The sequence below is a fragment of the Carassius carassius genome, chromosome 27 (assembly GCF_963082965.1).
Source record: "Carassius carassius chromosome 27, fCarCar2.1, whole genome shotgun sequence".
Taxonomy (NCBI): Eukaryota; Metazoa; Chordata; class Actinopteri; order Cypriniformes; family Cyprinidae; genus Carassius; species Carassius carassius.
In genome coordinates, this window is record NC_081781.1 from 19639590 (window position 1) to 19654607 (window position 15018).

The 15018-nt window shown below is 37.7% G+C and overlaps 2 protein-coding genes across 3 annotated transcripts in view; one reads left to right on the plus strand and one right to left on the minus strand.

Moving 5' to 3' along the window:
* The window catches only part of LOC132106968 (ubiquitin carboxyl-terminal hydrolase 24-like), a 78696-nt gene extending 70804 nt beyond the window's left edge, over positions 1-7892 (minus strand). For both annotated transcript variants that reach the window (XM_059513088.1, XM_059513086.1), the window contains exon 1: positions 7420-7892. In XM_059513088.1, the coding sequence (XP_059369071.1) occupies positions 7420-7701 (282 nt within the window). In that variant the 5' untranslated portion in view covers positions 7702-7892. The remainder of the gene's footprint in view (positions 1-7419) is intronic.
* Positions 7893-8776: 884 nt separating this feature from the next.
* On the plus strand, positions 8777-12316 carry LOC132106969 (biogenesis of lysosome-related organelles complex 1 subunit 2-like). Its single transcript, XM_059513089.1, has 5 exons — positions 8777-8978; positions 9281-9397; positions 9487-9606; positions 9742-9846; positions 12134-12316. Exons 1-5 carry the CDS (start codon positions 8819-8821, stop codon positions 12163-12165), a joined length of 534 nt encoding a protein of 177 aa, XP_059369072.1. The 5' UTR covers positions 8777-8818; the 3' UTR covers positions 12166-12316.
* The last annotated feature ends 2702 nt before the right edge of the window (positions 12317-15018 follow it).

Here is a 15018-nt window from a genome sequence, read left to right on the forward strand (position 1 = left end):
GAATTTTTTGAAGCATCGGAAATACATTTTGGTCCAAAAATAGCAAAAACGACGACTTTATTCAGCATTGTCTTCTCTTCCGTGTCTGTTGTGAGAGAGAGTTCAAAACAAAGCAGATGGATATCCGGTTCGCGAATGAATCGTTCAGTTCACCAAATCGAACTGAATCGTTTTAAACGGTTCGCATCTCTAATACGCATTAATCCACAAATGACTTAAGCTGTTAACTTTTTTAATGTGGCTGACACTCCCTCCGAGTTTAAACAAACCAATATCCCGGAGTAATGCATGCACTCAAACAGTACACTGACTGAACTGCTGTGAAGAGAGAACTGAAGATGAACACCGAACCGAGCCAGATAGCGAACAATAGACTGACTCGTTCACGAGTGAAGAACCGGTTGAATCTGTTTTCGGATCACCAGTAGTTCTTTCGGACAGTTCGATTCAATAAACCGGTTGAAGAAAGCGGTTCACCGGTTCTTTTGCGCTCGACGTAATGGCGTCATTTGTGATGATTGCCCTTGAATTACATAAATTTGCTATTTGGGTGAACTAACCCTTTAATTAGGGCTGTCACTTTTAGTTCGAAAATCGATTGCACAATCGATCGGACCAACCAAAAAAATTCCGAAAGTGCAGTATGCCATAGAGCGTCTGGCGCGAATGATTTCAATGAATCAATGTAAAGACGCGTTTACGCACATCTGGAGGTCACACGGTGCGGTAGACGCGAATTCGCCTCATTCATGCATCTAGTTACAGGAGATTCTGAGTTATGAAAAGGACCATTGCAAGCTGACAGCGACCGGCTTTTGTGGTAGAAAATTGGCAGTAATACCGCCACCTTGCGCAGCTGTACCTGAGTGTCCCTAGGACATCAGTGCGGTCGGAGCGCGTCTTCTCAACAGCTGGACATATAGTGAATAAAAAATGCTCTGCTCTGGACCCCGGAAATTTTGATCGACTTGTTTTCCTGTCCAATAAATTTGTAATGGCCCTAGCCTTTTTGCGCATTTCGTTATGCCTGCCTAGTGCCGCCTAGCCTAAGTGTCAGTTACGTTCAATAAAAAAACAAACATGGCCTGTTTCTCAAGTCCATTTAAACAAAAAGTTTAATTTTTTGAACAGTTGTTTGAAATGGATTGAATCATTATTTAAAATAATCTTGGAGATTTTTGAATTGCCTAAATCATAAATGCAGCCGGGTTGAAGCCTGCAGTGATGTTTTTCTTTTGTTATGGCAGCCGTCCCCTCTGCATATATATTTTTTCGAGAATGTTGCACTCCTGTTTGTTATTCTGCACGAAACTTCATGCCAATAAATAAGAAATATTGCTGACTTGTGCGTTTCCAGCGCTCTCTTTATGTTCGTCCGTTATTTGACGTTGAAAAAGGAAACTTTTTTTTTTTAGACATGGAAAATCAATTTTACAATCGATTCAATGAACACTTATGTCTTAAAAATCGTGACAGCCCTAGTTTTAATGCTATATTATTAAGCCTGCATACTGTGTACTGTTCATAAAGGTCAAGAACCACATTCTGTCTAGCATAAGGGTGCCTTTGATTATGGAAATAAACATGTGAGTATGTAATTGGACACTTGTATTGTCCCAGTCCGAATTTCAGTTTTACTGGCATCGATGGAGATAATAATAATTTTGCTGTGCAAACATTCTGTGAAAACATTCTGTGCCCATTTAGAAGGCTTCTAGGTCATTCTTCCAATTTGTAATATGAATGTTTCGAAACAAACACAGTGAATCTACAGTGAAAGGTTGGCGTGTTGTTCATGCGCAATGATTTAAAGAGACGAGAGAGAGTTTGTGTTGTCAGGAGGCCTCTGGTCTTTGGGGCAATGTAAGGTCAAATGGAACATTCCAAACCTGTTGCCGTGGTGCGATCGGGGTGAGGTGTGTGTGTAGGGCCCACTGCCTGATAAACACACAGCCTCAGAGGGTTCAATCCTCCCCTATGTGTGAACTAATTGGTCCTATGCCTATGGCATCTGTGTTATTGGTGTTTGTTGCCTAATACCTAGAATGATGTTCTCTATTCCTAATGCACCTCTGCAAGTGATCCTGCAAGTTGTGATGTGAGTGAGTTGTTTGTTGTTCCCCACTGCATTGCGCAGTACTGGGCGGAGCGGCTGGGTAACTAGAGACCCCGTGTGTGTGTACCAGTACACTCCAGACCAGGCCTGCCAGCTCTATTTATAGTCCTGATACATTGCACTTGCAACATGTGACATACAAGACCAGGAGTAAACAAAGCAGCCAGGCATGTCAGAATCTTTCCAAAAAAAAAAAGTACTTCACGATTGCATCACAAACATAGGGCTCTATGAAAGCAGTTTTATTTTTCCCAACTTTTGTTTTGGAAATTCTGTTTCAGTGGTTGAAATGTTTTTTTTTAAATATATATATATATATATAAATAATCAAAAATGATGTCTAATTAGGGCTGGGCGATATGGAGCAAAAAATATATCTCGATATACGATATATATCTGGATATCTTTACAGGAAAAATAACCCCCCCAAAAACAACTACTACTACTACAAAAAAAAAGCAAAATATTACATTTTGGGCCCTATGAAATGCTCATGAAGTGACTCTCGGTGCAGTTCTGGAGATGTTACTCGTGTTCACGTCTTTATTTAGTGAGAGGAAAGACGCTGAAATCACCGCGAGCATCACGCGCGCTTCCGTGTGTGTATGAATGAAGACGCGCTTCTGCGCCATTCATTAACACAGACACGCAGAACATGCAGGATTCATATTTAAATAGACTTTTCCGGCTGAATATTTACAGATATAAGTCCATATCGCGATTTGATGTGAGTGCAATGACCTACTTTTGATTAATTAATTCAAAATTTGACAAATTCTGTGACATTCCGCGTTAAACTGTAAATTCCATTTTTATGACTGGATTCTGCGAAAGGGGCTCTAGTGAGACAGCAGGCACTAAAAACATGCTTGAGTATGAAACTCAGACAAAACTGGGCCGCTCTTTTACACACAAACACACAGAACAGGCAGACAGTCCACATCATGACATAAGTGCTGCCCTACTTTTGATTTTTATTCAACCAAAATTTGCCAAATATTCTGAAATTCTACATTATACTATTTTTTCCCCCACTTTTTCTTTGTATTGACCACTCAATATAAATCATTGACAAGGCCATCAGGACTCGTCTGCACTAATTTCACACAGGCCTAATCGTCAGTTTACGGATTCCTAATAGTGTCACCATCCTTCCAAGATACATCTGCCAAAAGCATTACACTATGACCATTCAGCTTTGTCAAACCTGCACGTCATGCAATGATGAATGGAGAGAATCTAGTTAAATGTCATATGGATTTCCTTTCTTAAGGTCATTGTATACAGAGTCCGAAATTCTCGTCTGAAATTTCCACATTAATAAATTTGGATTAGGTCTGCATATTGCATCCATAAAAATATTTATTCTTTAAAATTATGGACACAGTGTGCAAGGACCTTTACAATGGTATTTCTACATTAAGAAATTACAAACATGGCTTGAACTGAATGGCTAAGCCCTGTATAACATTTCCACCCAATCATCATAGACGTATTTCATTTATATTATGTCTGAAAGAGTTATGCTTTCTTTTATTCAGTCATTGTAAGCAAAAACTTATGTAAAATGTAAAAAATTCGTCAAATCACAATTATAACCAGTAGACAGCAGCAGAGGAGCACTTATTGGCTTGTTAGTCAGGCATTTCTACTTTTTCTCTATATTTTGAAATTATAAAATCACTATTATAAAATATCAAATCATCAAGAAATCAGATTGTCAAATTTTACAATTGTTGTGTGTATAAAGTAAGAAGACACAAACTTTTCTTCAATTTGCTGCTAAAACACATAATCGCTGAAGTTGGTCAGTTCCATATGCTAGAAAGATAATGGTACATTTAAGAGTGGAATATATACCTTTTCTGTATATAAAAAGTAAGTTTTGTATGCATTTTAAATCAAGCTTAGTGACTTAATTTTAAATCTGTATAAACAAAAAACAAAAGAAAAATAAACAAGAAATAAACATGAAATATTATTAGTGACTGCACTTATTAATGCAAAACAATAGTAATTTTATGATTAAATGATCTTTATTTTGAATACCCCACACACCACCCCCAGCGCTACCAAATCTACTCCTGGCGCCACCATCTATAGAAGTTAGTGGCACTGGTGCCAGTGCTCTCAAATGTTAGTCTGGAGCCCTGCAGATATAGGCCTACCTCACAATAAAGAAGAAAAGTTAATATATTCAGATGAGATACAAGATGAGGCAAAACCATTTATATAGATATACTTTGAAATTGAATGCATCTGCTGCTGCAGGAAAACATCACAATCTAGGTTCTCCTGAACATGAAACATGCTTTATATGAACTAAAATATAATAACCATGTTCAGATGAGTGAAACTGTGTTCCTCCTCCCTTTAACAGTTAACATTTAACTTGTTTTTCCCTAAAAATATGAATGGTATTATAATGTTGCACTAAAACTAAAATATTGGAAAAACCCTTAAGATAACATGTAGAAAGAAAAAAGCATATCTTAAGCGTGCAGAATAACATAAGTGGGCTTTGAACCATTATTTGCTGCTTTCAATGATTACGTAATTGTGGCATCCATAATTGTAATCGCGATTAGAAATTCGATTAATTGTGCAGGGATGCTAGGGGTGTCGAAATGAATAGTTTCTACGATGTATCGCGATACAGACGAGGACGATTCATTATCGGTTCAGTAATTGACCATAAACGATTATCACGTACTGACACTTTTCTAACGTCATTTGTCATGGTAGCATACCATACCAGCGTTTTGGTGTGGACGGGGCCATTTGTTTATTTTCTGAATCGATGATGTCATCACCCCACGTGTCGACCCTAGTCAGACACCGCTACGTCACGTAAGAGCAACAGCAACAGTGGTTTGTATACAGCGCGCAAGGTTTATGTGCATGCTCCAAGTCTTCGTCTTCATTTTAAGTGTATCTCTTTGGCAAAATGACAGCGCCACATACTGATCGTTTTCAGTTGGTTTCACTGGGTTTGTGTGGACGCAGATATTTCTTGATACGAAGCCGTGTGGATGGGATTTTTTTTTAGAATGAGGGGAAAAAAGATCGGATTGAGGTAAGCTCAGGCTTCGTGTGGACGTAGCCTAAAAGCCGACATCTGGGCACATTTTGGCTTTTAAAACAACTTGGTAAGCATGACCTGGAGAAGACACGCTGTGTGTAAATCATGTTGCACACAAATAAAGTACACAGGGGTAATGCCACAAACCTGAGAAACCAGGTCAGGTTCAGTTTATATATCTGACTGCTTGCGTTTATTGATAAAATTGTATACATGTGATGTAAAATGTAAAAACTGAGGTTGCAGTGCATCGTGATATCGAATTGAACTGAATCGATGACATGATAATTATAATCGAACCAAACTGTGAGACCAGTGTAGGTTCACACCCCTAAAGAAGACTTTTTCTATAAAACAAAAGCAGTTGCAGCTTCATTTACCCATGGTGTGCCATACGAAAAGAAAATTAAAATACTGTGCTATTATGATGTGTATCACCTTTCAACCTAAAAATACAAGAGACATGATTTTTGGTCCACATTATCCAGGCCTACTTGAAAGTTGGGTAGTTTATTCATTGTAAAATATATTCAGCAACTTGATTGAAAACCTCTTGGTTAGACAAAACACCAGAACCAAACATGCAGGCATATCATCAGATTAGTAGTATATTTAAAAATGTCATTTCCCCAAATAGCTACAACAAACTGCTTTTCAGCACTGTTAAAACCAATGGTTGAAGTAACACTGATACATATTTAAAGGACTTTTTCACACAGGCTGAAGTCAAGACTAGCTGAACTGACCCACATGGTCACTTAAAATCACAGCACTTAGTTTTCAGCTCGGACTGCGGTTGACCAACAGATCAAAGAATCCACGAGGGAAACAGCAAAAGAAACACTGCAACAGTTGGGCAATAGCCTATATCAGACTCAGTGGCCTCATATAAGACAAGCTTTACACATAACTAATGCTGTTTAACCCAGGGTTTCTACAGGTTATACAAAGGTAAATAAATATACGAGTTTTTAAGATTTAAGAAACGCTGTATAACAATGCTTTAAAGTTTAAAAATACAACTTCCAACATGTCTCTATTACTTTTTAATTATTTTATTAGAAGAAAATATATATATAAACGAATGACTTTTTGTCATCCACTAGCCTATGAAATGACTTTTACTGTAACGTATCTTCTGATCACACTGCAAAAAAAGCAATGCTTTTTCTCAGCATTTTGTCTCATTTTACGGATTCTTAAATCAAAACACATTTACTTGGGAAGCAAAATTGCACAAATGAAAAAAAAAGTATTGTTTTATGAGAAATAGAGGCGGACAAGAGTTAATGATTAAAACAAATATTTGCCAATGGACTCAGAAAAAAATCATTTTAATTTATTAGAAAAACAAGTTTTCATACCCCGTTGGCAATATTTGCTTGTTTTAAGCATACACGCAATTACTTTTTTCAGAAAACAGGACTTAAAAACATTTACATTTTATATTATAAAAATATTATTTTTTAAGCACATGCAACATTTAATGCCATCCTTTCATGATTTAATATTTCAATTCAAGACCTTTCAAGTCCTCAATTTGTGGAAAAGGGAATTAAGATCTTGTTAAAACCCGCAGAAAGCTTGCATCATAATCCAGACAAATAATAATTTGAGACCTGTGGGAATGCAGACCCCAAGCACAGTAGCAGACAAAACGGAATTCATATTCACATGTTAATAAACAGCAGCTCCTCAAAGCCTGATCAATTTAACCCAATAATACTGTTCAATATCAGCTTCGCTGCAGAGATAATACAACAGACGACAGGCTGCAGTCTAATGACACTCGATGGTTTAACACACTGACATGAAAATCATCAGCCACACGTTTCCTGCTATTGCTTAACAGACATTAGTTTAATAATTGATCAGGAGGAAACACACTCCATTGGCTGAACGCTTCCCTATCAACACGCAAATAAAAGCAAAGTAAACTAACAAGTCATGCGTTTAAATGCAATCTACGACACCCATCCCCCAAGATCCTTTAACTTCTGCTGGCATGTGAATGAATGCCTCTGCTGAATTCTTCTAATGCATGCATAAAGAACGCAACGTTAAGAGAAAATATCTTGCCATCTTCATCAGGTGTTGCAAGCGCATGCACAACAGGTAATGCATGTTTAAGCAGAGGCGATAAAGGCGTGCGCCCGCCTTTCCCTCCGGTTTTTGACAGCCCCGGCAGTTGATACCAAATGCACGCGTTTCATAATCATACCTCACTTTCCACGACATCGTGATACGCAGGCGGAGGATCAAACCCTCCGGTGCCCGTGCGCCCGCTGCTGTCGCCGTCTCCGCTGAGGCCGGAGCCCGGGGAAGGGCCGCTTTCCATCGGCTCGTAGCCGTATCCGAGTCCCGGGCTTTCGTTGGTGAGCAGCGCGACAGCCTCGTTGATGTCGTTTTTGGCCAGGCGCAGGGCTTTCCGGATGGCCACCGGGTCTGGGAAGCCCATGCATAACAGCGTGGTCATATGCTGCTCCTCCTCTGTCTCCATCATGGAAGTGTGTCGATGATCCGGGCTTCAGTAAGGGAGCACATAGCACAGGCATCCGGCTGTGCACGCCGCCATGTTTACAGTCGGTGGTGCTGCTGGTATCCTGTCACGATGGATTCCCGTCACAGGCAGAGGGCAGCGGGCTGAGAGCGGGCCACGCCAAGCCTGTGAAGCGGGCGACGCCAATCGATCTCTAGGTGGATGTAGACGGGAACACTTTTCAAAATAAAGGTCAAATAAAAAAAACGCATTCATACTACTACAACTACTGCTACACATAAATGACACTGGAAGTAAAATGCCTGTACACAGTAAACATTATATATATATATATATATATATATATATGCACACACATATATATATGTGTGTGTGTGTGTGTGTTTATATTTATTTATATGTGTAATAATTTTCACACACATTTTATTTGTATATTATATCCCTGATAATTCACATTTGTGTGAAAATTAGTAAAATATGATATAAAGGAGATTATCAATTGATCAGTTATTTATTCGTTTATTTTATCAGCTTATTGTGCATCACGTGAATGGGTTTGAATTTAATTTAATTAGAATTAATTATATCGACTCTCTCTGTGTTTCTCTCTATATATATGTATGTATTTATATAGCATTTAGAATCCACACGAAAATACATGAAATAATCATTATTTTGAAATGCACTCGACCGGAAATACACTTGATAGAAGCTCATTGTTCTTTGCTCCACTCTTTTTAAATAGGCAGAGTTGTCACGCAGCCCCACCCATATCTGTATATGAAACATGTGGGTTTTGACCGGTTTTGACCTATACTTTATTAATTATAACCCTTAGTGATACACCTTTATATTTAACATCTCGTATTTAGGAACTGTATCTGACATGCATGCCAAAAGGTATATTACATACAAAAGAAGCAAGAGTATCAAATCCGACTACTTTATCATTTTTATAAAAAAAGAAAAGAAAAAAAAAAGTATTGTATCAGTTTCGTTTCACCAGATTTAAAAATAATTCGGTTTTATTTCCTTGCATAAGAGAGAGAGAGAGAGAGAGAAAAAACAGAAACGAGGAGTCACGTGAAACTGGTTGATCATGTGATCATGGGATGTGAACATGGCAGCCACGGGTGACGAGGCCGCGGCGATGGAGAGCATCAGTAAAGCCCCGGTTCCCCCGACAGACCTCACCCTCACCGCCGAACCCGAGCACGAGAGAGAGTCGGCCGCGAACGATGCGACAGACAACCAAAAAGCCAAAAGATCCAGTAATAACAGTAAGCCGTTTTGTAAACAGATCAGCTTGTGTGCTAGTAACTGCAACTTCATCTATTACGATTCTCTCAGCTCTCCAGTGTTGTTGTGTTTGGGTCTTATTTTTGAGTTAATGCAACCTGTTTCGGGGTATTTTACTTTTTTTTTGTGTGCATTTGTAACTAGACTGTCTGTGTCTCAAAATCCAGTAAGCTTTCTATCTAGTGGGCATCAAATACATTTAACGTCAGTGCTTAAAAATGAAGCCTAGGTAGACCGCTCACTAGTTTTCAGGACTCTAAAGGTGTTTGCTGTCTTGTACCAGATGACGGAGGAGTGGAGACAGCAGAGGAGGCCACTGAACCCGCTCAACCTCAGATCAATGAGCTCTGCAGAGACATGTTTGACAAAATGGCAGTTTTCTTACAGGGAGAGCTCACTGGTAATGATAATAGAAGAGCAATAATTCATATATTTCTCTCTCTTTCAACTTATAGAAGTTTGTGTGTAATCTTTGTTCTGTTTACTCAGCAACCTGTGAGGACTACAAACTCCTGGAGAACATGAACAAACTCAGCAGTCTGAAGTACATGGAGATGAAGGACATATCCATCAACATCAGCCGCAATCTACAAGATCTCAACCAGAAATGTGAGAAACAGGGCAGCAGTATATAAAGTCAGCCAATCTTATCTTAGGGTTTTATTAACCTTGTGATTTGCTAAAAAGTGAGTATTCAAGCCATATATTGATCATCTTAAATGATGTTCTTATTTTTGGCTTTAGATGCCAGTTTGCAGCCTTATCTGGATCAGATTAACCAGATCGAGGAGCAGGTTACGGCTCTGGAACAGGCTGCTTATAAACTAGACACATATTCAAAGAAACTGGGTGAGTACAAAAACCAACAGCTCTGTGTGGAGAACACTCTGAGGTTTTTTTTTTTTGTACTGTTTTATTATTTGCTTTTATATAGTTCATATTAATTTAAACAGTTAGTTCACCCAAATAGCAAAATTATATCATTAATAACTTACCCTCATGTTGTTCCAAACCAGTAAGACCTCCGTTTATCTTTGGAACACAGTTTAAGATATTTTAGATTTAGTCTGAGAGCTCTCAGTCCCTCCATTGAAGCTGTGTGTACGGTCTACTGTCCATGTCCAGAAAGGTAAGAAAAACATCATCAAAGTAGTCCATGTGACATCAGAGGGTCAGTTAGAATTTTTTGAAGCATCGAAAATACATTTTGGTCCAAAAATAACAAAAACTACGACTTTATTCTGCATTGTCTTCTCTTCCGTGTCTGTTGTGAGAGAGTTCGAAACACAACAGTGTATGATATCCGGTTTGCGAACGAATCATTCGATGTAACCAGATCTTCTTGAACCAGTTCACCAAATCAAACTGAATTGTTTTAAACGGTTCGCGTCTCCAATACGCATTAATCCACAAATGACTTAAGCTGTTAACTTTTTTAATGTGGCTGACACTCCCTCTGAGTTAAAACAAACCAATATCCCGGAGTAATGCATGTACTCAAACAGTACACTGACTGAACTGACGTGAAGAGAGAACTGAAGATGAACACAGAGCCGAGCCAGATAACGAACGAAAGATTGACTTGTTCACGAGTTTGGTGAACTGGTTCAAGAAGATCCGGTTACATCGAATGATTCATTCACGAACCGGATTTCACAAACTGCTTTGTTTTGAACTCTCTCACAACAGACACGGAAGAGAAGACAATGATGAATAAAGTCGTAGTTTTTGCTATTTTTGGACCAAAATGTATTTTCGATGCTTCAAAAAATTCTAACTGACCCTCTGATGTCACATGGACTACTTTGATGATGTTTTTCTTACCTTTCTGGACATGGACAGTATACTGTACACACAGCTTCAATGGAGGGACTGAGAGCTCTCAGACTAAATCTAAAATATCTTAAACTGTGTTCCAAAGATAAACTGTTTGGAACAACATGAGGGTAAGTTATAAATGACATAATTTTGCTATTTGGGTGAACTAACCCTTTAATAAAAAAATTATGAAGGACACCATCAGGTTTGTTTGATCTGTGAATTATTTTGATTGAACCTAACCTAAACTTACTGAAAACAAAGGGGAGTTCACTGCCGTGACCATAGGTTGACCAAAAAAAAAAAAGGGTAGGATTTTTCCATTGGCATTTGGATTATTGCAGAAAATAAGCTCTGTGAGCAACAAAAGTTTATGATTCTTGCACTTTTTGTTCATCATGATAATCTTCACAAACGAACATAGTTTTTACCAGTTCTGAAGTCTAAATATAGTCAAAAATGTGGACTAGTATGTAGAGGAGTTTAACTCCTCGAGTTGATGTCTAATGTTACCAAATGTTTTTTTCAAGACAAGCTGTAAAAAAAAAAAAAAGTTATTTCTGCTGTGTTATTTTATTTAAAGTTATTTAAATGGTAGAATAAAACATGAAAAGATCTTGAGCTTACGTTCACCACAGACCTTACTTCAGGATGACGGAACCAGAAGTGCTAAAATGCAGAAAAATGCAATATTTCTGGGTTTTGCAAAAAGAAAAAAAACCCTCATCCCTGCTGCACTCTTTGAAGAGCCACCTGTGTCCTGTCTGGAAGAGAGAAGCTGATTTCTAATCATAATCAATACAGCCGTCTGCTCTGTTGGCGCCCACTTCAGATGACCAACACGCACAATTCCTATTTTTGCTGTTCTGTGCAGCTACTTTTATTACCATTTTACTTTTGCAGTTGATCTGAAATCAAATAATGAATCATACGTATTGATTGAAAAGTACTGTATCTGTTGTAATGTTAAATTGACCATCATTCAAAGTCAGCTTATATTTTGAGTTTTATTTTTTTAAGCCTACTAATTTAATGAAATCATTAGGTTTTTTTATATGTAGGTCTGTAGACACAGTTACAGCAATACTCACATTATTATACTTCCCTCTTGAAAAAGAACTGACCCCTGAATGAATCACTGAAGAGTTGATTAAATGGACAGTAGATGGTGCCATAAAACCAAATAAATACTCTGGTTTCTCTTTTGTTATAGTAGTGAGCTCATTTTGTGAGATTAATATAATACTCTGATGTGTAACTGAAGTACTCTCAGTATTTTGTGGTTCACTTGTCTAATTGTTTGTGTGTTTATTCACAGAGGCCAAGTTTAAGAAACTGGAGAAGCGGTGAAAATGACTAGGAACTCCTTCACAGTAGTGATCCTCAAAATATATCTGGAAGTCTCTCAGAGATTTTTGTTTGTTTTATGCACTAAACCGTCTTCAGACCGATATCACACACGTACACTATGGCAGTGTCGTAGTCTCGGAGTATGGATTGTGCAGCAAGTAACCTTAGGTACATAATATTGAATGCCCGACTGCAAAGGGCAGGAGTTGACATGCTTTCTGACCAACCCCTGATTTCAAAATACACATTTAAGACTCAAAAAGGCATGAATACAGATAAACCTGTACAGTGTATTTAAAATAACTTGTTACAGTATACAGTGTTGTTAAAGATGATTTTTACATTGTCTGTTAAATAGTGATTTCTTCATTTTTTTTCATTCATTTGTTTGCGGTTGAAAAAAAGCAAATGCTTGGTTGAAAATTTGTATTTTTTCTTATTTTCAAAATCTTAACTAACCTAACTAATGTCATTTTGTGAACTTTTAGAATAAAAAAAAAAGTGTGAAGTGAATGTTATTCCATATTTTAATATGGTGTGGTTAACAAACATACCTCATATTTAACACACTTTAAATTACTTTATTTACCGCTGCATTTGTGCAGCTGCTGTTAGATGATATAGTCATACAAGCAAATGCAATTCTTATGTTTTCTTTTATATTTATGAACTGCTGTGATTCAAACCTCTCTCTCCATATCCACCAGAGGGCATATGAAGCCCACACATAGTCTGACTCAACCTTTAACCTGAATTTGACTGTAAGCCACAGTGATAGATCCAGAGCCATCTATGGTGAGGCGCTCATCCACAGAGATAGTGGCCAATGTATCATATGTTCAGGCTCCAATGTCAGGATACCAAAATAATCGGCGTGGGGCTGTTTCATTTACTTTATAGACAGTGTAACGGTCCATAACCATTACTGCATTGACCCACATTCATTTAATAACTTTACTCTTCTATAGTGTCTTATTTAATATGAAACATTTAACAGTACACCGTAGGTCTTTGACATATTTGATATTTTTGCCATTTGAAATGGTCTAAAAGAACAAACCAAATTTGACTCGTTCTCACTTTGATTTTGACCTCACACACACTTGCTGTTTATAATGTCACAATGTTATTCTCACTCCCTTGATATATTTGCTCTTTAAACTTAAACACACTTGACACATAAACAACACTGAGCCAATATAAAGACTGTCTCTACTCGCTGATAGCAAGTTTTCTTTGTCTTTATATATATAATTATGCACTTTGTTTTGTGCTGGTCCTGATGTTCCCTTGGCCACATCTGTCCTTTTTCCACAAACAGGTGCTGCTTTGCCGTTTTAACCCTAAGAAACTGTTAAATGTGTCAAAGAACTACTGTTGGTTTGTATGACTGAAAACTAGACTATGTAAATTATTTGTTTTGGTTGCTTTAGATGATGCACAGATGAATGCAGTATAGGCAGCAGATGGATAAATAATGTTTTTCTTTTTTTAAAGCAGGTGATTATCTTTTTCTCACAATTCTGAGTTTACATCTCAATCTCAATCAATTGCAAGTTTATCTCACAGTTTTTTTGAGTTTCTATCACAACTGACATTTTTCTCAGAATTGCAAGTTCATACCTCATAATTTTGGCTTTTTATTAGAATTTGGAGTTTATACGCATCTCATACTTTTGACTTTTCTCAGAATCCAGAGTATTTTTACCCCCTGAGAATTGCAAGTTTGCAGTTTTGACCTTTTTATCTGAATTGTGAGGTATCAACTCAGAATTCTGAGGAAAATATTAGAATTGTGAGACAATTGTTTATTTAATAGTAATTCAATGAGGAAGTTTGCCTCCTGTCAGTTCTGATTACTATCAGTTCCTTATGAGTCTGAAGTTATGCATCTAGTCCTCAGAGAGCCGTTAACTGGAAATGTGCATGTGACAGAGGGGTCTGTGGAAATCTTTGTGTGGAAGCCCCACATATGTCTAATGCTATGCTGTGAGTATGCTGTGTTTACAGTAATTAGATCCTGGAATGCTGCTTATAACACTTACTTGAAAGGAAAAGTAACTGAGCACAATGACTCATTAATCAACACTTCCCCCAGTCCATGGGGCTTGAACAGCCGGATTTTTGCTGTTAGTGGGCTTCAGTGATGAGAGATGCTCATTGGTTAGTTCCCCCCCACCCTCTGGGATTGTTTCTCCAGTGCTTATATGTAAAACAAGCGTAGTTTCAAACACAGAGCGTGTTTTTTTTTACAAACATCTGGCATATATCTATGATTACAGTCATATTTTGTTCATCACGAGTTGCTGTGTTTGCTGGCTGATCTGGGTGCTACACCCTTCTAAATAGTTTTAACATTGCGGGGCAAATCCCGGGCAGAGCAGCAGAGGTCATGGATACAGCCATTTGTATGCATGTGGATATAGTGCTTAATCACATTTTTTGACAAGACTAATTATGAGCCCCTGTTCGAGTGGGTAATTAGTGTTGAGTGGCGCTTAATGTTCTAGTTGCCTCCGGGGCTTTTTAAATCCGCTAACCTGTTCTAACCTATGCATTTTGAATTACTGCCAACACTGGGTTTCTGGCATTATTCAGGACCAGCACATTGACTAATAGGCCTACTTTTTTTTTTTTTTTTAATGGTATGTTTTATACATATAGTTTAGCATTTGATATATTATGACAGGCAGGAACTTTTAGTGATGTAGCTCCAAAAATTATGCATTTGTACTGTTAAGGATATATATTACACTGCTGACAGATTAGACCAACAGCACAATTGCGAATGTAATATTGTTTTAACAAAACAGTACATTAAACAAGTTAATATTGAGTAACTTACATTTTAGG

Excerpts from the sequence above, each read along its gene's own strand:
- LOC132106969 (XM_059513089.1), top strand. The coding sequence starts at position 8,819 with ATGGCAGCCACGGGTGACGAGGCCGCGGCGATGGAGAGCATCAGTAAA. Across the intron at positions 8,979-9,280 it reads CAAAAGATCCAGTAATAACA|ATGACGGAGGAGTGGAGACA; the intron begins GTAAGCCGTTTT and ends GTCTTGTACCAG. Across the intron at positions 9,398-9,486 it reads CTTACAGGGAGAGCTCACTG|CAACCTGTGAGGACTACAAA; the intron begins GTAATGATAATA and ends CTGTTTACTCAG.